The following is a 24,278-nucleotide window of genomic DNA, read 5'->3' on the forward strand; positions in this document are numbered from 1 at the left end:
ATATATATATATACAATTGAAAACAAATACGATAATAGTATGCATGATGTATATTTTGTTTTATATTGACATTTATTTTTATGCATTCATATTTGTAATTTGCTTAATTTTAATATTTTTTACTTTCTAGTCATTCAAATTATTTTAAAAATTACATTTTGCTGTGAATGTTTTGATTTTATTAAAATGTTTTTTTCATGCATTTTCTAATTATTTTGAGTTTTTCTTCTGCATAAAGTATACACAATGTATAATTTGTTATACTGACATTTATTTTTGTTCATATTTTTTTAACATTTTGACACTTGTCATTTTTTAATTAAAATTTATTTTATTTTTACAAGAAATAATTATTTACTGACATAATTTAACTTATAATTTTGTATTAATAATTTCTATTTTTATTTACATTAATAAGTTGATCTAGAATTATTTTTGCATATTATTTACCTTTTCATCTTTTAATTTTTGTATAATTTTGAATATTCCACATTTTCATCCTTTCAATATTTGAATAATTTATAGTCATTAAATGTTTTTCACCCTTTTTTTAAATGGAGGAGTTTGAAATAATTAACTCATTCAATCCCAAAGACATATTTTTAAGTTTTTTTTAAGAGTCCAGACATTTAATCTCAGGTATTTGTTTATTTAGGTTTTCAATTGTATAATGAGCGGGTACTTAATGAGGTAATTAGGTCATTCACCTGTCAGCCCAGTTCAAATGTTTTATTTCTACTGCTGTGCAGTTGAAATGGATCTCTTTGACATCTTTAGTCGTCAATGGCAATGAATGAGTTAAAAAAAAAATCCATGTGTGCCTTGGCGGAGTTTGGCACTCACTCAGAAATGCGCAATTGAGCCTTTCGGGCCCGTCCAATCAATGAAGCTTCACGTCAAAGGTTTGATCCACTCAATACGTCCGTATACATTCTTGCAACTGCATCATTGATTTGAGCAAAAAAGTGTGTTTTTATTTCCATATGGACCAATTACAAAAAGCAGTCAATTGCTTAACATTGAATGAGGCCGCTCGACATTGGCGTGCTGACGCGGCAGCTTCAAAACACGATTTATCGCTTTGCTCGACAATTTGCTAATGGAAACGGCATGACGGCGGCGACCTGTGACAGGTCAATTAGGCGTCCTTATTGTGCCGTCGTGGCCTCATTGGCTTTGCTATGCAAGATGATTACATGCGCCAATATTTCTCATATAAAATATCCATATTATGGTGGAGGGGTGGAGGGAAAATTGAAGCTAGCACCGGCCCTGCTTGGGCAGCTTTCCCCAGTCTTTTTGCACCATGAAATGCTTAACATACGGAATGTTTGGAAAAATGGATGTTAGTTTTGGGTCGGGTCAGGCGTGCAGTTTTTGAGGCGGGAGCAGGTGGCCAAGCGGTTGCCCTCCCAGAAGCCGGCATCCTGGCCGTCATGGCAGCGGCATTTGGTGCACGAGTCGGCCCAGACGGGCTCGCCGGCGGCAATCACGCGGCTACGCGACGAGTCCATGTAGCAGTTGGGACCTGGGGGGGTGGAAAATTCATCGACTTTAGATCAACAAAGGTGCAATTTCATTTTTGTTTTCGTTTTTTCATTTTTAAAAACGTTTGTAGTTGCTTTACAATCATCTTTCTTTGGATTTTCCAGCAGTGCGGATGCCGAGTGGCACCATACCGCCTCTCAAAGGGCAATATTGGTACTACAACAGACATTACTTGTTGATAATACATTTACAGCAGGGGTGTGGAACTAATTTTTATTGTTAGTTTTCTTTTAAGACAACTTGCAAGTTGGTTGACTTTGGTTAACATCAGTCTACGGATTTTCTGGCAGTGCAGATACCAAGTGGCGCCATACTGCCTCTTATAGGTCAGCCTTGATACTACAACAAACATCACATACATTTACAGTAGTTTGTTTTCCAGCTCATGTTTGAACCTTTTTTTTTTTTTTTTTTTTTTAATAATAGCATGTAGGTGTGTGGAATGCTGCTGGACTGTTTGCAAGCACGGCAGACCCACCCTCGAGGCACTCGGGGCAGCACTTGCCGGGCCGGTAGACTGGGTCGACGCAAGGCGGGGGCGCGCAGTCGGCCACCAGGCATCGGGCCACGCCATCGCTGTCGCACGTGCACTGCTCGCATTCGCTCGGCTGCAGATAATTCAAGCCACAACGATCACATTAAAGCATAAATGAGTCCAAAACAAGTTTGGGTGCCTTAACTATTTTCCCTCCAAATAGTTTAAATGTTTTCTTGAAGTTCGTATTTATTGTGTGATGTAGTTGTTTAGCTGCATTTCAATCACTGGACAGTGCAAGTGTAACTACTGGTGTCCATTTTTGGGGGGGGAGCTGTAATACACTAACTTGCCACTAGGTAGCGCAAGTATACTCATAGTTGTGCACTGTTGAATTTGAACGCATATAAAAAGTCAGGTAGGATATATTACAGATATAAGGGCCATGCAGCTAATCTTTTATCTTTTTAAAATCAACACTTGATTTAGGGTGGTTTTTTTTTGTTTTGTTTAGTTTTTTTGGATGGGTATGAATAATTGGTTAACAGGTTGTGTTCCAATGTTGGCAACATAAAGCCAATTTTTAAAGTCATTTTTAAAATTTGATTGTGATTTCTTTTTTTCATTTTGATTGGGTGAGTCATTTCTTAAACTTGCACTAATTAGTTTTTTTAAACTATTATTTTTTAATGTTCTTTTTATTTTTGTGATCGTAAAGTGATTTTCTTTTTATTCTTGCATCTGACCCACATGTACATATTCTAATTCTGAATTTTCTTAGAATTCTGACTTTAAATGAGAATTTGACTGATTTGAGAATGCACCAGTCAGAATTATGTTCTTAGAATTCTCACTTTATAGTCAGCCACCGGACCTTAAAGTGAGAAGTATGCTTTTAAAGTCAGAATTCTTCAGTCAGTATTCCTCCACAGTCCTCAAAATGCTCCCTTTGAAGTGAGAGAGAATTTTGACTTCAAAATGAGAATTCTGACTTTAAATGAGACAGCTTCAAAATTCATCTTTCTAGTCAAAATTCTGACGATACCCAGAATTGTCACTTTAAAGTCAAAATCCTAACATTAAAGTAAGAAGTCTGACTTTTTCTCAGAATTCTCACTTTAAAATAAATATTCTGGTTTTGTGCTTTGGATTTTGACAAAGTAAAAAAAAAGGCTCTAAAGTGATAATTCTCTCAAGTCAGAATTCTGTTCTTAAAATTGTCACTTTAAACCACAATTCTGACTTTACTCTCGGACTTATGGTTTTAAAGTGATAATTCTGCTATCTCACTATAAATCAGAATTCTGACTCAATTTTGTTTCAAAAATCGGAATAAAACTTTTTTTCCTGTGCCACTTTTCGGCCGGGGTCTCACCTGGAAGTCTTGACCCAGATCGTAAACCACTCCGCGGTACTCGCAGCCGATCTTCTCGCAGCGGGGGCAGCAGTCGCTGGGGTAGTGGCTCACGTGGATGCAGGCCGCGGGCAGGGTGGTGCATTCGGTTCGGGCACACGCCGGACCCTCGGCTGTGCACTCGCACTGGGTGCAGTGGTCCGAGTCCAGGAAGTACCACTCGCCCACGTAGTAGACGCTGCCGTTGGCCTCGCAGGTGCTCTCCGGCTGCGGCTGCTGCTGGCCCGCCACCGTGAATCCCAAAACGGCTTGGGAGCACAAGAGAACCGCCAAGAGGAGCTGTCTCGACAGCATCGTCACAACTCGCTGCGGTGTGAGTAGTCCAGCAAGCTTGGCTGGCTGGCTGGTTGGATCTTTTTTTTCTGCTTGGAATATTTGTCACATTGTTACCAGAACTTTGCAGACTGTGTAGACTGGAGCCTTGATGGAAAAGTGGGCGGAGACACCGGATGAAAAACACGCCCAAGTAGCTGCCTTGTAGGAGACATTTGTCAACATTTTTTTTTAACCACATTACGACCTTGTAGTGACATCATTAAAGTGACGACATCGTCTGACGCGAAATGAAAGTACGAGTATGGTACAAGCCCAAAGAAATCACCTGAAGTGGAGGCCGCGAGCTCGAGTTCTCGCGATACTTCCTCCACCTAGCAACTGAAATGTTAGCCTTGGATACCATCAGAAGAGCGCTCAGGGCAGACTGACGGTGAGTTGATATTTTGTTTTTGTTTTTTTCTATTTCTCTTTATATAAACTAAAAACGACTTATACCTTCCGGAGCGTTTCAATAGTTTCATTTGAAATAGCAAACTGTACCCGTAGACACGTCTCTAACGTCATGTTGTCGTTACCATTGTTAGCTAGCTTGAATGCTATTTATTTTAGCGCTCATTAATTTACGCAGGAATCGGATTGTTATTGTTCAAGTTAGCATTGACCAGCAATCCCAAACGCTACCTGTCAACTACATTATAACGCTTATTAATTTACACACTAATTAGAACCACGGACATTATTTTGCCCAAATCTATCCAATCAGCTGCTAATAAATGGATAATTAGTGTGGAAGTTTTTTTCTGTCCGCGTGACATTTCGATCAAATTATTGTGTTTCCTGTGCATTACTAATCGCTTTGAATAATTTATTCAGTCAATTCCTTAGTGTAGAGTGATGTCTACATGCAAATAAATATAGCACAATCACATAAAAAATAATAACAGATAGGTAGCTGCACAAATAAATTGTACTAAATGTCAATTGGATGAGTGCTTTGTATTGCTCTCGCACCATGGGCGTATCTAGTCTGTTTTGGGGGGCTGTTGCCAAATTAAACCCCAGCCCTCCCTAAAATGTATGTATGTTTTCTTTTTAGAGTTTCCTTTTTAGACAAACAAGAGAAAAGTATTAAAACAATGTACATTTTTGCAACGTAATATTTGAACTGGAAGCATGATCAAACAATTCCATCCGTTAATGTTATTTTACTCATGTAACATGAACTTTTGGTTTATTCCTTAGCCACGGACTGCCACCCATATGCAGTCTTTCGGCGGGAACCAGATTTGGTCCCCGGGTCCGTCTCTGTGGAGCCTGATAAGTGAACATGTGCCTAGGTCCGAGATGCCCAAGATTCAAGCGACACTAGGCCGCTCGCTGGTTGACTCATACTCAGAGCTACATGCAGAGGTGATGGGGATTTTTTTTTTTTTTTAACAATGATATTTTTCATTTAAAATGTGCAGTAACACATGCTAACAGACAGTATTCCTATAGTTATTGAAGAGCCGCTAATATGAGTGCCGCACTGACGAGTTAGGAGAAGTTGAGACGTGTATTAGTTATGTTTTATCCAGCAACCAGAGCGTCTCCCTTGTCACCATCAATTTATGGTTAGTTCAAGACAAATTATTCATCCTCCTTTCAGAATAAAATAGAATACTTTAATTGTCTGTTACAGCAGCTTTACAGGGTGTGTTGTCTTTACTTTTTTTCTTTATTATTCCCCTCAGCAGTCCTGGCAGGTAATGTAAAAGTAAAAAAAAAAAAATATTCCATTTTGCAAGAAGCTTGGCTGAGCTGCTTCTACTCAGCAATTATGTGTCCCAGACTGGCTAATAAAAGCCAAACTGGCCATCCAAAATTTAAGCCAGCCAGACATCAATATTTACACAAGAGCCCACTGAACTCTCCTTCAGCTCTGGTTTCTTGACCCCACTCAAGACAGATTTGCTGTACTGATGATATGTCCCGATAGAAGTGGGATCAGGGTCACTTTGCAGGAGGATCAAAGAAAAAGATCCCTCTTTTCCTTCGAGGAATACTAAATAAAAAATAACACGAGCAGAGGTGGGAAGCTATGAAAGTATTTGAACCGGCCTGCCGTGAAAGTCTAAAAACAAATCTCCCCTCAGAAGAACTCTGATAAACGCCCAAAAGCGTTTAGCCCACAAATGCTTACAAAGCACTCCTTTCCAAAAGTAAGGGAACAGTGAGTCCAGAGTTGCTTTAGTGTTGCTGCTGATTGAATTTGTAAGGATTGGAGGTTGAAATATATATTATAATAATGACAATAATAAATATTACGGTTTGGATTCATTTTGCATCGGCCCAAAAACATCACGAATCACGATTTGGCAAATTTCAGGGGTCGGGCAATAAATCAAATTGATTCAATAAATTCATCATTGTGGAAAATTGTAAAAAAAGATTCTGCTGCTGCAGAGTGGTTTACAAGACTAGTTGGCGTAATTTGCTAACAACTTAATTGTAGCATTTAAGCACCATCTATCAACAGCTTTGTTTTTATTTTTGCACAAGCTATGAATAAGTTTACATTAAAAACGATTTAATCAGTACACATTTTTGTTTGATTTTCTTTTCAAATAAATCAAATAAGGGCAAATAAATGCATGTCGTATATTCAGTTAATAGTAATTGCCCGTTTGGGCCATATCATCCATCCCTATACAAAAACTAATACAATCTATATCTAAAAGGGCATATAAAAAAAACAGGTTAAAGTGATCTCATTACAAAAGATGAATGTCACAGCAAAATAAAAACTAATGAGAAGTCCCAAACTATTGAAACCCTGGCACACACACTTATGTGAAAATCCACATTTAAGTTAAAGAATTCATGCAGCAAACATTCTTAAGAGTGGAGGATTAGTCTCTTTTACGCCGTTATGCCACCTTCCCTAAATCCCTGAGCCCCTCTCCACATGTGTGTACTGTGTGTGTGTGTGTGTGTGTGATTTGCATATGAACTGATTCCCTCTGCATCATTCTAATTTGATTTCCGTTCTCCAGGCATTTAATCATTGTCAATTATTTTCTTTTGCATCTGAAAGGCAATTAAAGTTGATGACATAATTGAGGACCTAATTTGGCCTTCATTGCACTTGAGACAAAAAAAAAAAAAATGAGGTGATGCTGGCTCAGCAAATATGGTTTGCCAGTCAGGCTGACCAATCACGGCTGGCCTGGTGGTCATGTGACATTTATAAGATGAACTGTGACTGATTGGTCGTTCTGAGCCGTTAGCACCTGCAATGTCATTTCAATCGACAGAAAGGGAAACAGTTATTTTTAAGAGTATTAATTGTATGTGAAAATAACTTAGTTATCAAAATAACATTCAATCCCCAAAATGTAATTTTTTGTTTTTTTTGTTTATGATATTCAATCCCAGCTACATATTTATCCTTTTTTTTTCTCCAAATATTTTGAAGTGTGTAAAGAAGTGTCAAAAATGCGCTGGTACAAAAAAAAGTTAATTATAGACACAATATTAACTTTTACTGCCAAAAAGGTTAATTGAGTGGATTGCCCTTTCAATTCCCACAATTAATCACTTTTCTTATTTTAAACCACCCATTCAGCATTGATCTCGATTTAAAGATTTAGCTCCTTTTTAACTTTCAAAATGGCAAATTATCAGATTGATGCGATTTGTCGTCCTTCTAGTGCCGCTTTCTAATTGAATCCCATGCTTCGGGAAAGGTATTGAGCACCCCCCCCAAGGTCTTCATTGTCTTAAGATTAGCTTCGGCAAGGCCGCTCTCGTTCCTTTCTAATCGTCCTGGAGCGAACAAAAACAAAGCCTCCGTGTAATAGTTTGTATTTTCACAGCGCTCCCCTTAAAATAGCTGCTGCGTGAGATGGGCTGTTTTACCGCAGAAGGAAGGAAAAGCAAAATCCACTCGTCAGCCTTCTGAGCCATGAAGCTTCTAACATAAACACTGAGGTCCACAGCCAAGGGGCCACAAAGGAAGCCGCGCTAACTGGCCAGCACACCCACGCAAACATACATGCATGGGGGGGGGGCATCTGTTTTCGGGTCCTTTGCGATGCTCCTTTGAAGACAAGTTTTTACTGGGTCAGACATGATTGACAAGCAGCAGGTGTGGATTGCCTTGATGCTCGACAGACATATGAACGTTTTCTGCGCCGTCTTATTTGTGTCCAAAGTACTCTTCAAATGTTCAGGAACATTTTTTCCCCCATACCTAAATGAACATTTTTCACATTATGAAATGGTGCTCAATTAGGGGTACATTAGTGAGATATCAACAGGATTTCTGCAGGTAACAACAAATCTAAGTAAATTCCTTGGGAGTAACAATATATCTTTTCAAATTAAAAGCAATTGAATTGGAACATGAAGCAGCTCCTCGTGTTCTGGTGACTCCTTTGCAAATTTTGTATGCTTTTATTAAATGAAATATGTAATACATAATATTGTGATTTAGGTCCTGTTGTTCATCCCAAAAATAATAATTATATATATATATATATATATATATTTTTTTTTTAATCTGAAGTAATCCATCAGCTAACTACAATCCTAAGAGTAGCTCCTGCAAGTCTTTCATTTTTAAACTAATTGATGGATGTCAACTTTCCCCCTTGCCAGGCAGTCATGTGGTACAAGATATGGCAGGACGGGCGGCAGGTCGGCGCCCAGTTGTCCCGATCCAGGGGCCCCCTGGCCGACCCGCCGGTCATCAAGGATCTGGTGAGGGCCGAGGTCAGGATGCTGCTGGAGAATCTGCAAGAGAAATTCCTCAGGGATGGAAGGTGGGTTGCAAGCTCACTCTTGTTTCTCTTCAAGAAAATAGATATGTGTTTTTGTATTGTTTTTATTATCAAGGTGGGCTTGAATGATGCCAGTATTCGCTGAGGTTCACGCTGCATAACATATAGCGATATATTCCTTATTTTCCGCACTATAAGGCGCACCCAAAAGCCTTTTTTTTTTAAAAAAAAAACTGATGGTGCACCTTATAATCAGGTGCGCCTTATCTATGGATCAATATTGAGATTGGGATTGGTAGATGGGGAATGAAGTGATAAAGTAATTTTTACCTGTTTCTTTTGTGTGTTTACAGTTGAACAAGGTTGGTCATTTTGACATTGAGTTATTATGCTATTGAAAGTTTAGAGTTATTATTTGAGTTATTATTGTTATTACTTTGAGTATTACCATATTGTGATTGAAAAAGTCTTAAAATATGTCATGAATTGAGGGTGCGCCTTATATACCGGTGCGCCTTATAGTGCGGAAAATACAGTGTATGTATATATATATATATATATATATATATTTTTTTTTTTTTTTTTTAATTATACCAATTATTATCACTACAGTACTATTCTCCAGTCAGATTGGATACAAAGTGAAGGCCAGTCACCCTTTTTGTGCGCTTGTAATTTGTCTCGCTTTGTCCCAACAGCTGGGATGCAAGAGGACGATAAGCCCCCTCCCCATTCACGTTTCCCCTCCAACAAAGACGTCCATAAAACGCTCTCGGTTGCTCCCTTGTCAGTTTGAAATGAGACAGAAAGCGTAAGAACAAAAGGTTTCTGCTCGCTGGGCTTTTGGAATACGATAAGTCACTTGAAGTGTGGCGTCGTATAGTATAGTCGAGGCCCTTTTAGCGCCATGTTAACTTATCGGATTGAATATACGGCCATACGCTAAAAACACGTCTTAAAAATGGTACCCTGCTCTGATAAGTGGAGAAACATGGAGTCATCTGGGCGCTTGATGCGGCTTTTTAAGTGCTCTCACTGTCACCCTGTGTACTCTGCCTCTATTTTTTTGTGTTCCCTTTTTTATGAAAGCCTTATAAAAATCTAAGGAGTGGTTATAAAGCATCCTAATTGCTGTTTGCTTTTTAATTTCTCAGCCTAATGCCAGGCCATTGGACGGGCAAGTACTTGTTGGCAATCAAACAGCTTTTATTGGGAAGCATAGGAGAGAGTTGTAAAACCGCCTTGTGTGTTTGTGTGCGCATGCTAGTAGTGCGTGTTAGTCATTCTCCTGGCAACTAAGTTGTTACTGGTGAGAATGTCGCCACTGTGTAACCTCCCAGGATAGCCCAGCATATTGTTCTCTCCTTCCTTTTTTCTCATTTTTGACACTATTTATTGCCTGTCAATTTCCTGACTGACTTCCCATGCCCCCCCCCTCCCTCCAGCTTTTCAATTGAGAACACACACAAGCATTATTATTTATATTTATCTGTCTAATTCACATTCACACCTATGAATAATTTAAGGGTTGCCAGGTAACCTAAAATGCTTAAAAAGCATTTCAGAATTATTTTTATTGGGTTAACTGTTGGATAAATTGTCCATAAATGTAAATATAAATGGGTGTTTGTCTATAACTTTTAAACTTGTAATCATATTTGTAATGGCATATCTAGGTGCATTTTATACAGCAGCTCCAAAAGATAGATCATGTAACAACATCTATTTCATGAACTCCAGTCCTCGGGACAGGAAACATCCTATGATCTATTTTATTGTTGGCTCCTTTCCTGTAAAATTACATCACGAATGAGTAATGACAAAATGAATCCGTGTAAAATTTAACTACTGTAAATAAAGGCATACAAAGATTTCAGAAGGAGTCACCATCTTATAATTTACAAATAAGTTTCCTCCTGTTTCAATTGATTTGCTTTTAATTTGAAAACAATGTTTCCTCCATGTATTCCTCCATGTATTTTATATATACTATAAAAGCTAACGAAAGGTATAAATACATAAAATATGGTACTGTTTTTAGATCTCGTTTCTGTTTAATAAAAAAAGGCCCTGAACTACAAAATCATCTGTTCAAGGTTCAGCAGTTCTCACCGGATTTGGCAAAGTTTCTGCGTGACTTTTCCAGATGCAAAATGAAGTCTTGTCTTATGAAGTCAGTCTTGTCTTGTATAGTGTCCCCGTCGCAATGTCATGCATTATATACAGTCCCCAGCGCCTGGGGAAAATGTAATCCATTGTTATTTACTGTGCGAGATTTGCCACAACATATTGGTGCCCCATCGGCTGTGCCAGCACACATCTTGTCTTCCCATTTATTTATTTATTTGTTTATTTGACCCGTGTGAGTATGAGTATACATTGTATTTGTACACAGTTGGGTTTATAAACCGAGTAGTGTTCATAAAACTGCAGCAACAATTCCTCAAGCAGTATAATTTCTTCTTTTTTTTTCCCTCGTGGGCCTATACATTGTATACAATCTAATTACCGGGGCTGCTTACTTGCCAGTAACGGTCGGGGCTAAAGGTCTAGAATGCCACTGAGTTGCTTGACGTCACGCCCGCGGGAGCCGTGGGCGGCAAATGTCAGACTTTTTTTTTTTTTTCTTAATGTGATTTCAGCTATTTGTATGAGAGTGCGTGTGTGTGGGGGTGCGCCTTATAAAAGTCAACTGATTTATCTTATTGGGCTTCTGTGTGGTCCTGATGCCTGAGCCATTCATTCATTCGCTCTCTCTCACACACACACACACACACACAAATATACACACAAAGCAGTCAGTATCTATGTGATTTGTCTATGGGTAGAAAAGCCTCATTTTCACTAATGCAGCAACAATAAAAGTCAGCAGGCTGTTAGCTGCTTTACTTACTTTATTTTGCCCCCTTAAGGAATTTGCAGAATATATGATGCCGCTGCTCATTTTTTTTTTCCCTTTTGAGCTCTTTGTGTATAAAACTCATAATAGTGAGGTCTTCTACAATTTTGTTTGGAGAGTTTTGTTTGATGCACCATCTCGTGTTTTGTCATCACAGGCACGATGAAGACTTTTTAAGTCGGTACAACGCCAAGACTGTCAACTTTGCCCTGGGTCGCCTTGACATCAGCGCCGGGCCCAAAAATGAGCTGAGGTGCGAGCCATACACCACCTGTCACAACGTAACTCTCGTAACCTCGCCTTTCTATGTTTAGAAGCTCACGCGCGTCCACCCAGTCCAACATCGAAGGGGAGATTGAAGCCATCAAGGACAAGCTCAATATCACCGATATCAACAGCGTGGTTCAACATCTTAAGTAAGTCGTAAAATTGTAAGCCCATAACTAGGAATGCGTGAGTACCAATACCAAATATTGGTCAAGCTGGCCATATTTCAAGGTATCGGTACTCACGATGGCGCCTGATACTCGTGTCGGCCATTCTTTTTTTACTATGACTAGAAATGACATGTTACAGGAATAAAAAATTGAGTTGTATATCAAATTGTGTATCAAAAGTGTATTGGTAGTTGGTGGTTGGAGAGTGTATCAAAATGACTTGAGTACTCATACTAGTATCGTTCTAATCAAACAGTTGGGGAAGTTGGAAAAAAAAATAATTACAATGATATAGTCTATGCATCCCTGCGGATTAATGTTGCATTTATGGAACATGAATTTAAGGGCGAAATCAGCTCACCTGTTTTCTCAATTTGGTCATGTGACATTTTGCAACCTGACCCTGGAGCAACGGAGACAAAATGGCCGCCTCAAGAGTCAAATTCCACAAACACAATGTTAATCTGAATGCTGACTAGTGAGCGTGCATAAAAGTAATTACAGGAAGGAATATTTTTTGTTTGGCATCCTGTTTAGTTGACCAAATGAAAGCCTACCTAAGTGGTTAGCTTTTACTAAACTTGCTTCTCTCATTGTAGTTAATTACCAAAGGCCAAATGATATAGCCCCTGGCCAATTGTAACTCTGTTTTTTTTGTTTTTTTTTTTCAAAAAGACACATTAATTCTTTTTATTTATCATCTTATACAGTGTGTATTTTTGATTAATCAGCCGATTCACTCATTCACTACCACTGACGGCAAAAGATCAATTGAGATAAATTAGTTTTTTATTTCACACTTTTCACTGACTAAAATCAAACCTTTTTAATTTTTTATCAAAAATAGTACTGTGCGCTATATCATATTTTTGGCATATGCCGCGAGCCACAAAAATGTGGATGTTGGGCCGCAAATGGCCCACGGGCCATAGTTTGAACGCCTCTGAGTTCATAGGTTGTCTGAATTTTGCTCAGCCAAATATCATAACTGGTATCTACTTAAAAAAGGTTCATAACACTCAGTCAGGAAAACATGAAGTCAAAGCATCTTAGTTTCTGAATGCAATAGAGTTAATTGTTAGCTAAGCACAATGAGTGGCGTTTTCTTGCCCGAGTTCCCCCACAGCTGTGCAAGACAGCTTTTCCCCCTTTCTCGCCTCCTTGGCTCCGCATCCTTCCTTTTTCTTCCTCCCATCTTCGGCGTCATGCTTATTGTAGCAGCGCGGTCAACGGGGCTCCCTTGGAAAGCAGCCGGCCGGCACCTCTCGCTTTTCTCTCTTCCATTTCCTGACTTGAGCGCGACAAAAGGCTCCATTGTGAGAACGCTCGTCCCGAGCTCGGACGCTTATGTAACTGGAGAGGGACGACGCTGACTTTATTTGCCCTTGCTTTGTTTAGCCGTCTCCTGCAAGCCTGTGTGCAACTTTTTAATAGAGACTCATTTATAGTGTGACTGGGGAGCTGCAGTTTCCTACATGACCTAGATTGTTCCTGCTTTTTTTTTTTTTTTGCCTCTATAGATTTGAAATGGAAAACAACTGCAGAAGAAATATCTTTAGTCTTTGAAAAGATTAGCTTTTCATCTACACACTACCTAGCCAGCTCAATGCCTTACAGCAGATGTTCTCAAATGGGGCTACATCTTGAGGGCACTTTATGATCAGGGTTTCTTCAGGTATCAACAAATCTAATCGAACGCTTTGTTATGCAGTGACAGAAACTGCATACTTGTCTTTTCAAATCGCGCAAAAATTTATTGGAACATGAAGGAACTTATTAATAGTGTTTTACTAACTCCTTTGCAAAACATGCTTTTTATTATTTTTTTTTAATATAATGCTTTGCAGTACAATGACTTCAACAGTACTTTTTTTAATTTAGAGCAAATTAATTTAAAGATGAAAATTAAACATGTCACAATTTATTGCTAAGTTGTGTTGTAGTGACTTCTTTGCAAAATGTATGCTTTTATTTTTTTTAGGTTTAATTAAATGTTTTTTAATGCCATGACAGGTAGAGTACATGTTTTATTTTCAAACTAAGATCAAATTATTTGGAACATGAAGCACCTTCTTGATAAACTGTGGTATAATATATGCTTTTATTTTGTTGTTTTTGTTTTAACTTAACGGTTTGTACTGCCATGTCAGGAACAGTCCGTTTTTGCTTTCAAATTAAAAGCCAATTAATTTGAACATGAAACAACTTATTTCTAAACTGAGCAGTGAACTATTGCTTCTTATAAGCTGAGACGAAAGCATTGAAGATCGTGTGTCCGTGTCCCCATTGGCAGGTCTATCCTGACTGAAGAATGTGTGCTGCTGAAAGCCCAAGTTCAGCACATCCAGGTAAGACAGGACGCACTTGGGAATTCATCTTTAATCCTCTTTTGTTTTAATCCCTAAAGCCTTCAAACTATGTGTGGATAACAATCAATTTTACTGTATTGATGTGAGTTGTTTGAAATCAGCCTGGATTCCGCTGACCCTGAAAAGTTTTTGTTGCTTTTTTTCTTACAGATACATAGCGGTAAATATGCTGTATACAGACATGCAAAAAGCATGTATTTCCCCTAGAGTTTCTCACATTACTCATTCTGTAGCTATAGCGAACCCCGCAGGGTAGAGACAACACACGCATGTAATGTTGTCATCCTTGTCAGGGTTATGACTTATTGAGGCCAGATGTTGATGTAGTTCCACTAGGGAAAAGATCAAAATATACTTTTTTTTTTTCCTGATAACTGGACATGCTATTTTAACCGGGACAGTCCCGATTTTTAAGCCTTCTGTCCCAATGTTTTGTTCCAATTTTATATTGGTGGCATCTAGAAGTCCCTTTTTTAAGCTCGTTGTTTGGGCGATGTCAGTTGTTGTAAACTGTTAGCTCACATTCTCTTCATATTGGAACTAGAACTACTTCCTGTTTCATTGGAAATAGAGTTAGACCATAGCCCCCATTCAATGGTACTGTACACCCTCAGCAGCTGACTGGAAGTGCGTTCAATGACCAGTTGGACATCAAAAGAAATACTCGTTGAATGTCCTAAACAGCATTGCAAGGGGGTTTGTGGAAACATTTTATGAAGGCTGTCACTATCCAGTATTTATAGAATTGATTATTTGAGCAATTAACTGCGGTCTTTTGGCATATACTGCATACACTGATATAAACTTGGTTGAACACAAATGCCGCGCAACTTGGGGTATTTGTGGTAAAATGAACTTGAGCCGCGTAGTGAGCGAAAGCAAAAAAAACAACTGCTTCGAGGTCAATCAAAGTTACTCTGGCGATGAAGCGTTCATTGGCCGCTCACAATGTGGGAAATCTGAAACACCGCCAAACAAATAGAGAGTTTAGGGAGGTGAGATTTATTGTTTTTCTCTAGTTTTTACATTGTTGCAAAAGTGTTGTTGTGTCTTATACACGGTAGACTTTGACCCCAAAATTATGGGCGCATCCTATTCACAGATGTGTCGTATATATAAGGAATTATGGTAATTACTGTTGAGAGGCTGAACTCAAAGGACTGGGACAATTTTACTTTAAACAATGGCTCTAAACAATTACTTGATTATTGTAAGTTGTCGAAGAACCTCATAGACACACACATGCTGGTTTTCATCTGCTCTGGCCGTGAATTTTTGAGGGCAAATTCTGCTGGAACACTTCTGTTAAAGCGTTTAGTGGTTACATGCGTAAATTCCTCTCCGCTCTCCCTGTTTGTTATTTTTAGCCCATTTGGCTTCCTCCGCTCTTTCCAAAGAGCTTCTCTGATCAATGTCTTGCATTTACCGGCTCCTTGACCACTGCGGCTTCAGTTGTCCCAAGCCAGCCTGCGACATGCTCCGTTAACGTCACTTGTGCTCTGACATTTGCAGGAAATGATCAAAAAGCAGTGTAGGAATCAGACGGAAGGGGTCACTAATGAGCCAACCCTTGCAGGTAAGTGTAGGATGAATGAACATTTGAGCCAATGCTGCCCTCTAGCGGTCTTTATTGGGAAATGATTTTCGCTCTGTTTATATCTGGTTGATTAGAATTGAAAGAACTGAGAGGGGCTATTCAAAAAGACTTTGAGCTCTACCCCTCGCCTCGCTCGCATGCGGCAGAGAAACCAGTCAGGCAGACGCTTCAGTGAGTATGGCGGATGTGGGAAGTAAATATTTTTGAAGAAATACGAATGATAATATAAAAATATGAACGCAAAATAGAAGATTGGCAGTGTTCCCTCGTTTATCGCGTGGGGTTTGTGTGCGTTTGTGTGTACCTCGTGTAGTACCTCGGATCGAGTGTTTAGATTGTAAAGAGGTGTAAATACGTCTTTGGGATTGAATGAGTTAAGTGCCACAAATTCAATTCCGGGTACTTGTTTGTATTTTTTCCAAATACTTTTAAGTTTTTGGCTTACGGAAGTCTACAAATGGATGGTACTAAATGAATTAAGTATTAAAGTAAGTGACTACTTTCGATATTTAAGTACTGACGTTGATTATGAGTAGAAAGTGTAATCACTTCCTAGATGCACGGCTTAAAAAAAAAAAAAAAAAACAGCGGTTCAATTAAGCAGAAACTTCATTTTTTGTCCATTTGTGTGTTGTCTCCACATGGCCTTCGATTGCAGACTGTCAACTGGACAAAAGAACTCTGATAAGACCTTGTACACATTAACTCCCAGCTCCCTGCGAAGGCCGCATCCTCCCTCCGCTCCACCTCACCTGAACTTTTGCGGCTCCCTCACGCCCATTAACACTTCGGATACGGCATCAAGGACTTGCCATTCGCATAAAAGCGCCACGTCGGCGTCTCGACACAGAAAAGTCCGCCTGAAAAACGCCGCCAGCGAGCCGGCGGTGATGGAGCCTTCGCGCCCGGAGGAAGATGACTCGGATTTCCTCTGGCGGCTCCTCACCACTGAAGATAGTTCGCCCTTCTTCCCCGCACAGAATCTCCAGCCCGGCTAGCGCCGCCAATTTATGGCCGGATGCAAGAGGTTTACTTTCAAAGTTTCTGTGCAGCGAAAGATTGCAGTTCCAGGGGAAAAGTGTTCGCCGTGGACCAGATGTGAGACGAGGGAACCGCCGCTGGCCTTCGCACGTCAACTCACGGCCGACAACAAAGTCAAACACACACACAAGGGTGACAAGGTTTCTACTAAGGGTGTGATTGTATCGCAGATGCACATGTTTTGGTACATATTTATAAAGGGAGACAGATGACATTTATTTGCTATCTTGTTTCAAAACAGGGATCATGATTGTACAGTGTGCATTCATCTCAGTTCAGAAATAGATAACATGTAAATATGACATTTTACTAGCATTCCCGCACCTGTTCTCTGAGTTAGATCGCGTGATGTTCGCCAGCTGAGCCGTGATTGGATGATAACCTGAGCTGTGAGCGATTGTGATGTCGTTTTCAGGCAACACAAATAGTGACAAAATTGCTGCTCCCGAGATGAATAAAAACAAGTGGATTTTTCTGCTTCATTCATGTTCCACAAACTCAATATCAGGCAGAATGACCGGTGTAGACAAGATGGGGTGCGTGGAACATTCTTGTCTGAAAATAAAAATCTAAACTGAGTTTTAACAAAGCCCAAACAACACTCAATCTTTTTACAGACGTCTAATCTTTGGTGACTATAGAGTAGGGAAAATGCTTTATTTAGGCTTAGTTCATATTTTACTACCTCCCTCCTTGAAGATGAATGGATTTCATTGTTACTAGATAAGAAATTTGATTTATGTAACTCCTTAAAATGCCGAAAATAATAACGAATACCAGTAAAAATCTCAACTGAAAATAAATCAACCTCAAATCTACAATTTTACTGGAATATCTGTTCGAATGGAAGTTTGAACTGCTTTTTAAAGTAAAATTCGGATTGGATGCGTTCGGAAGGAGATCGACAGTTTGATGTGGAAAGTATGCCATGACAGCTCATTGTTGAAATTAATACTGGCAATACGCTATATATTTTCATTAAACAACTATAAAACGTGAGCGCTATCCAATCCCTGCTGGACGTATTCAGTTGCGTCACATCCGGCTTTTCAAGTCCGAAACTGAAGCCCAAAATACAATTAAAACTTTAGTCACGACATCAACGCTGAATATATCATAACTTTTTTTCAATAACTAATTGGAATGAGCACTTTAAAGGCAACTGTTGACTTTCTCCGCTGCGTTGCCGTTTCATGTCGCTTTTAATTTGACGGGCCGATTGTTTATTTTTTCGAAAGGTAGTACCGGAAGTAACTCAGTGAAGTCGATTGTATAGTTTACCTCCTTCAAAAATTATGGATTTCTAAAGGTTGTGCTCCACCAAAGACACCTGGGTGAGTTCATTTCTTCTTCACTTGGTGCACGACGTGCCCGCTGTTTATACCGTCATCATGCATTGGAAGTGACCGAATTAAAGTTGAGAGTCCTTGTCTAAAATAATCACGACGCTCACATACAACCTTGTGGAAGTTGCACTGATTTCTCCGTCATTTATGCATAACCCCAGCAAGGTGACAATCCGTCGATCATTCAAAAGATCACTTCAAACTTCCACGTGGAATTCGCTTTACGCAGAGTTGTGATGAACAAATGATTTGAAATTCCAACTGTGCATGAAGCACTGTTGCTCGTCTTGTGAAACCTGTTTGCCTTTGTTAGCATGAGCTCATCCTTCACTTACTTGAAGTTGCTCAACCTGGCTCCAATAACAAGAAAAAAAACGAGGGAACACTATAAATAATAGTAATTATTTTAAAAAAAAATCTGCTGAATTCAGTTATCGTGCGGGGTGTACCTCCGTTAACAGGGGAAAACGAGGGAACCCTAAATTATAGAGATTAATAAAATAAAAAAGCTCTACTTACTGCTGCTATTTGTTTCTTTATACGTAAAATGCCAGACTGCAAATGGCAAAGCGAATGGCATATTTTTATATTTAAATTTTTTGAGTGGTCAGAGACCTAGTCACCCACCAGAAAAAAATGTCTGTGGGGCTGCACTGAATTCAACCTCTAGATTATTTTTAAAGTGGAGGAAAACATATTTCCTTGTAAAAATGTCTTATTGACCATGGTGTTGTGAAGAGAAACAAGTTAAGTTTTAAATTGTTACTCGAAGCTTTTGCATATTTAGAAAAGCCCTCCAACACATGCAAGACATTTCTTGGTAGCAAATGGCCCTTCAGACCATAGTTTGGACTCCACTGGTCTAGACTCTGACCGGGCCCTGTTTTGCTGTTTTTCTTTTTCTTGCTGATCATCACGTGGACCCGCTTGATCCCCAAGCGAGATGTGGCCGCTGCTGCTGCTGCTGGCCTTCCTGCTGGCTCTCTTCTGCAGCCTGGACGTGTGGTACTTTGTGCGGACGGCGGCGGCATTGCTGGTCGCTTGGCTGCAGCCGACCATGCGCGATGTGACGGGCGAGCAGGTGACGACGGGCCGGGTGTCCCCGCGGGACATGGACATGTGTCACATGAACAACGCCCGCTACCTGCGCGAGTGCGACTTTGCCCGCTTTTCGCTGTACGTGCGTAACGGCGTCTTCAAGGCGCTGCGGGCCCTCAAGGCCTCCATGGTGGTGGGAGCCACCACCATCCGCTACCGGCGGCCGCTGAGCGTCGGCGAGCCGTACCAGCTGCGCAGTCGGGTGCTGACGTGGGACGACAAGGCCTTCTTCCTGGAGCAGAGATTTGTGTCCGGCAGGGATGGGCTGGTGTGCGCCGTCATGTACTGCAAGCAAACCGTCCTGCGCGCCAGCCCGGATGATGTCATGAGCTATCTCTGCAAGCGGAAGGTAAGATGTCGCCTCGATCTCGGATCGGCCTTGACCTGAGGGGTTCCGTCCGTGCAGGTGGAACGTCCCGAATTCCCAGAGGACCTCCGGCACTGGATCAACTTCATATCAGCCAGCAGTCAGAACCTCAGAGCGGAGAGCGGCTTAGGGGAAAAAGACAAATGAAACCGGACACTAATGTAGTCATGCAAGCTGCTGTGACATCAGACATTCACTCTTGAGAAAAACAGGTAATCACATTTACTCAATTAAAATGAGGCAACAACCAAGATGATTTTTTTTATTGCAATATGCCTTCAATATGCATTTTAATACCATGACAGAAACAGCACTTTTTTTTTTCAAACTAAGAGTAAAATAAATGGAACATGAAGCAACCTGTTGCTATATTTTGTTAGTGAGTCCTTTGTGCCTTTATTTTGTTTGCATTTTGCATTGTTAGCAACTGTTGAATCTTGAATGTCATCATCATTAGTGACAATAAAACAAGCTAACAAATGTTATTTGATCTATTGTGGCAAAGTTCATTTTTAGCATTGATTTTATTTTAAAATCAGCTGGAACCGAATGTGGTTTGAATGAACTGTCAAAACAAACTGGGGTCCATACGGATGACATCATTGTTTACCCTTATAAGAAGACGTATGATTTAATTCGTAATACCAGGAAGTGACAAAAGACATTTGCGTTTCAACCTAGTAGACAGTACAGCAGCATAACATCGGAGGTGTGTCAGTTCCACATCCGCTTGCGAATTCGCCCAGCCTTCAGCAAGGAATGCAGCAATTGGCTCTTCGAAAAGTCGCTACTTTATCGACATCACGTAATTGAAGATTTTCTTCACGCGTACGTCATTGGAATGGGTGCTTTCGCAGAGAGTGGTAACATCGCGAAAGACGCTGAAAAGTCAGTTTAAAAATTGAATGTCGCAGTTTCTTTCTACTCTGGAACCGGAATTCTGTTGGAGTCCCCGACCACGACTTGTGCTCAGGTGTGTATTTGAATTCCGGGCTGTTCATGAAGCGACATCGCGTGAGGATGTGTGTGATTGGTGAAGAATGAGGAAACGACTTGAGCTAGTAGCGCAGGTGTGTAGAGAATTGTCGGAGAAAGCTATTTGTTGTACTTTCGGAAGGCTATAATCTGTTTCGGGAGTTCGATTACTTTCACATGAACGCTTCACATTTGTCCTCAACGACGTCAAACCCAATTTGCTGGTTAAATTTAATGTAGACGAAGTGTAGCTACCCACGTGACGTCACCAACCAGGAAGTCATGCTACTCGGCTGGCCGTAGTCTCAACCCGCAGGCAGTACCGGCTTCTGGTCTCTCTACCACGCACGGTGAGTCTTGTGACGCCGTAAAACGGACGATGGCAAGTCTTTCAGAGTGAAAACCAAAGGATGAACATTTTCACAGCGCATGTTTGTCTTTATTATTATGGAGGACGAAGAAGAAAGGGATGGAGGCGGGATCAGCTATGAAGTTAGCTAGCTAGCTATGTAGCAGGTGCCAGCGCAAAGATCCGGTGCGGAGTTGACGATGTCCTCTCAAGGTTGAAGTGAAAGCGTTTAAAATTCATCAAAATTAGATTCTTAAAGTGATCCAACAGTGACACATTAGTCTAACTCCATAATGCAATACCGTAAAAGGTGATATGATTATATGCAGCTGTTTTAATGAAGATAAAATATGTACCTATGCATCTTAGTAGAGATTTTTGTCCACAATTTCTGAATTATGCGGGCTAATTTATCGTCTTTTTTTCAATGTTATTGGTTTTGTTTATATATTATTGTATTTTATTATTTTGGTATTTTCCAGCCTTAAATTTGGTATTGGGGCCTTTTTTGATTATCCCGTACCCGTTTGTTTTCTAATGTTTTTGCATTTTGAGTGGTAAAGGTTTTTTCATTTTTGCTTGCATTTTTGTCCAATTTTTCTTTCTAATATGTGTTGATTTCTGTCACATACCCCCTTGAATTTTATTCCTATTTTTCTCCCCATTTAGAGACATGCTGCTGTGGGTGCTGGGAGGCCTCCTGGTGCTCTTCTGCACCGTGGACGTGTGGTACTTCCTGCGGGTGGTCTATGTGCTGCTCCAAACCCTGTTCCAGCCGCGTGTACGGGATGTGCTGGAGGAGCAACGGGTGGATGGCGTGGTTCTCCCGCACGACTTGGACTTCATGGGCCACATGAACAACTCGCGCTACCTGCGCGAGTGCGACTTTGCCCGCTTCCACTACTACATGCGTAATGGGCTGTTCCTGGCCACGTGCAGGATGGGGGCAAAGATGGTGGTGGGCGCCTCTACCATCCGCTATCGCCGCTCCCTGGCCTTCGGCGAGGCCTTCCAGATCAGCACCAGGGTGCTGGGCTGGGACGACAAGGCCTTCTACCTGGAGCAGCGCTTCGTGTCCAAGAGGGACGGCTTCGTGTCGGCCGTGTTGCTCTGCAGGCAGAACGTGGTGCGCGGCAGCCCTGAGCAGATTGTCGAGATGGTCTGCAAAACGAAGGTGAGTGACTCGTTGCGTCCCGTGCTTCACAATTATTTTTTGCAAAGCCCATGCAAGGAAAGAGAAAACATTTCGAGCTGTAACTAGCTCACTCCAAAAGTAAATAAAGTTTCATTTCCCCTTCATATATTTTTTTTATTTGTTATTTAATTATATACATGTATATTATATATGAATAGCACTTACGATACTATTTTGTTGCATATTTTTAATATGTATATACAATTGTGCTGTTTTTACCTGGGGCAATTCAATCAAGCTCAAACAGGAAAATGTTCTGCGATTTTATACTGAAAAAAAGTGAAAGGACTCTAATAAATAAGCCTCTAATAACGTAAATAAAAATACGTTATACTTTTTGAAATGCAGAATAACACTTGTTTATCCCACTTTATACATCTTAGTACATTCAGCATACAAACATACATGTGTATAATATGTAATTAAATACTGCACCCCCCCTTCCTTGGAAATGCACTGTGATCAATATTAGAATGGAACACTCCTAATTTATATCACTTTACTTTATGTAAATCAAATTCTAAAATAAAACCGAACAAGTAGAAAAGTATGTGTTAGTACATGTTTTTAAAATAGAAATACCAGATTCAATAACAGATGCAAACCCGGAGACAGACAAACTACGAAATCACTACGAGAACACCAAACGTACATAAGTCTTGACAAAAATAGAAATAGATTTTTTTTCTGTGTCGACAGATAAAATGTCCTCAGATGGGCGAAGACGTCAATCACTGGATCAACTTCATTTCGGCCAACAGCGCGGCCCTGAGGGCCGAAAGCGGGCTGCACGACAAGGACCATTGAACGCATGCTTATCATCAGCAATAGTTGAAGGTCAGCACTCGGCCTCATCATAATCATCTTGACCAGGGTTTTTTATTTATTTATTTTTTTCCGTATTTGACGAACTACAGTACAGAGATATGATAGTGAAACCAACTGATACATTCACAAAGGCATGCAGCTGCAACCTGATCTAAATTAGTTAGTTGTTGTACAGTACTTGATACGCATAAACAAAAAAAATGCACGAAAATGTTTCCCGTAAAGAAACATTCATATTTCATCATAAAGGGATCATCTGCTGTTTTTCTTAAATCATATACTTAATGGCTAGTTTGCTGCTACAATGGGTGATATTTTAAGATGACAATGTAGTTGCGGGCAACTTTGGAAGCAAATACATGAAGAATATGAATCTTTTTTTTTAAATGAGAAACTTATCTGCTGAAAAAATTGTTAGTATTATAATGATGGTTGGTGTCGGCTTGTGAATGATATTTAAGTTATTAATGCACTCGTGGAGGGGAGCGACACATTGCACTGCTTTGCTCCCGCTATGAAATGAATCTATGTACAAGAACAGTATGTTGCATTTAATTGCATTTTCAAATAAAAATGCACTTATGTCCATGAGTGGCCAATCTATTGTATGCATTCACAGAATATTTAGGTACACCTCAGTTTTGAATGTCATGATGTATTCTTTTAACTTGACTGAAAAAAAGATCAGGAAAATAGTAAATATCACCACTAAACGTAATGTGTTTTTAGGTTTTGCCAAGTTCTACACCAATATAATAAACGTTAAACGAAAAAAAAGGGCGAAGGAAAACAGCCGCACAGCTACAGTTTGTAAGAAGTTCCGTCAAGGGGCGGGACCAACTCCCGGAAGTAGGTAAGATAAGGAAAAATCGTTTGTTTTTAACCCAAAAATAAAAACATTAAGTACACCACAAAAACATTTTTTTTGGTTTTTTACTTTTAATTTTTGACGAGATCTACTCCTAAGTTACTGAGGAAAATAAAAAAAGCGGTACTGTATCTGTAGGTACGTCAAGGGGCGTGGCTAACTCGCAGAAGTAGAAACGTTACGCTTATGGTTACCGCCCCCCCCCCCCCCCCCCCCAAAAAAAAAAACCCAAAACATTTTACTATCCTATGTTTGTTCAGTTTGTGTCGAGTTCAACACCTAAAAAAATAAACCTCGTCCATCCATTATCCTCCGCTCACGTGATGGAGACTGCGTCCAGCTGCTGTTTACAGGAAGTTGCGTCAGGGGTCGATGTATTAATAGTATAATATATAGTAAAAGTATAAATAGTAAAACATATTTTGCTTAAAAA

General features: G+C 40.0%; 4 protein-coding genes across 5 annotated transcripts; 3 read left to right on the forward strand and 1 right to left on the reverse strand.

Annotated features, from left to right (window-relative positions):
* Window positions 1-715: 715 nt before the first annotated feature.
* On the reverse strand, window positions 716-3,936 carry LOC148414665 (von Willebrand factor C domain-containing protein 2-like). The gene is made up of 3 exons (XM_088428630.1): window positions 3,399-3,936; window positions 2,027-2,156; window positions 716-1,528 (listed from the first exon to the last, which is right to left on the reverse strand). The coding sequence occupies exons 1-3, from the start codon at window positions 3,729-3,731 to the stop codon at window positions 1,347-1,349; spliced, it is 645 nt and encodes a 214-aa protein (XP_088284756.1). The 5' UTR covers window positions 3,732-3,936; the 3' UTR covers window positions 716-1,346.
* On the forward strand, window positions 3,713-17,301 carry ccdc24 (coiled-coil domain containing 24). The gene is made up of 9 exons (XM_088428629.1): window positions 3,713-4,143; window positions 4,956-5,123; window positions 8,355-8,518; window positions 11,533-11,628; window positions 11,690-11,791; window positions 14,106-14,160; window positions 15,694-15,757; window positions 15,853-15,949; window positions 16,437-17,301. The coding sequence occupies exons 2-9, from the start codon at window positions 4,974-4,976 to the stop codon at window positions 16,774-16,776; spliced, it is 1,068 nt and encodes a 355-aa protein (XP_088284755.1). The 5' UTR covers window positions 3,713-4,143; window positions 4,956-4,973; the 3' UTR covers window positions 16,777-17,301.
* Window positions 17,302-17,879: 578 nt separating this feature from the next.
* Window positions 17,880-20,115, forward strand: LOC148414667 (protein THEM6-like). The gene is made up of 3 exons (XM_088430373.1): window positions 17,880-18,153; window positions 19,105-19,612; window positions 19,670-20,115. The coding sequence occupies exons 2-3, from the start codon at window positions 19,109-19,111 to the stop codon at window positions 19,775-19,777; spliced, it is 612 nt and encodes a 203-aa protein (XP_088286499.1). The 5' UTR covers window positions 17,880-18,153; window positions 19,105-19,108; the 3' UTR covers window positions 19,778-20,115.
* A 222-nt stretch (window positions 20,116-20,337) lies between these two features.
* Window positions 20,338-23,568, forward strand: LOC148414668 (protein THEM6). 2 transcript variants are annotated; one of them, XM_088430371.1, is made up of 3 exons: window positions 20,338-20,603; window positions 21,624-22,128; window positions 22,849-23,568. In XM_088430371.1, exons 1-3 carry the CDS (start codon window positions 20,536-20,538, stop codon window positions 22,954-22,956), a joined length of 681 nt encoding a protein of 226 aa, XP_088286497.1. In that variant the 5' UTR covers window positions 20,338-20,535; the 3' UTR covers window positions 22,957-23,568. The 2 variants fall into 2 exon arrangements, with proteins under 2 accessions (XP_088286497.1, XP_088286498.1); XM_088430372.1 differs by lacking the exon at window positions 20,338-20,603 and adding an exon at window positions 20,672-20,955.
* The last annotated feature ends 710 nt before the right edge of the window (window positions 23,569-24,278 follow it).

Source organism: Hippichthys cyanospilos, chromosome 12, assembly GCF_059441005.1.
Source record: "Hippichthys cyanospilos isolate Australia breed blue-spotted pipefish chromosome 12, RoL_Hcya_1.0, whole genome shotgun sequence".
Lineage (NCBI taxonomy): Eukaryota > Metazoa > Chordata > Actinopteri > Syngnathiformes > Syngnathidae > Hippichthys > Hippichthys cyanospilos.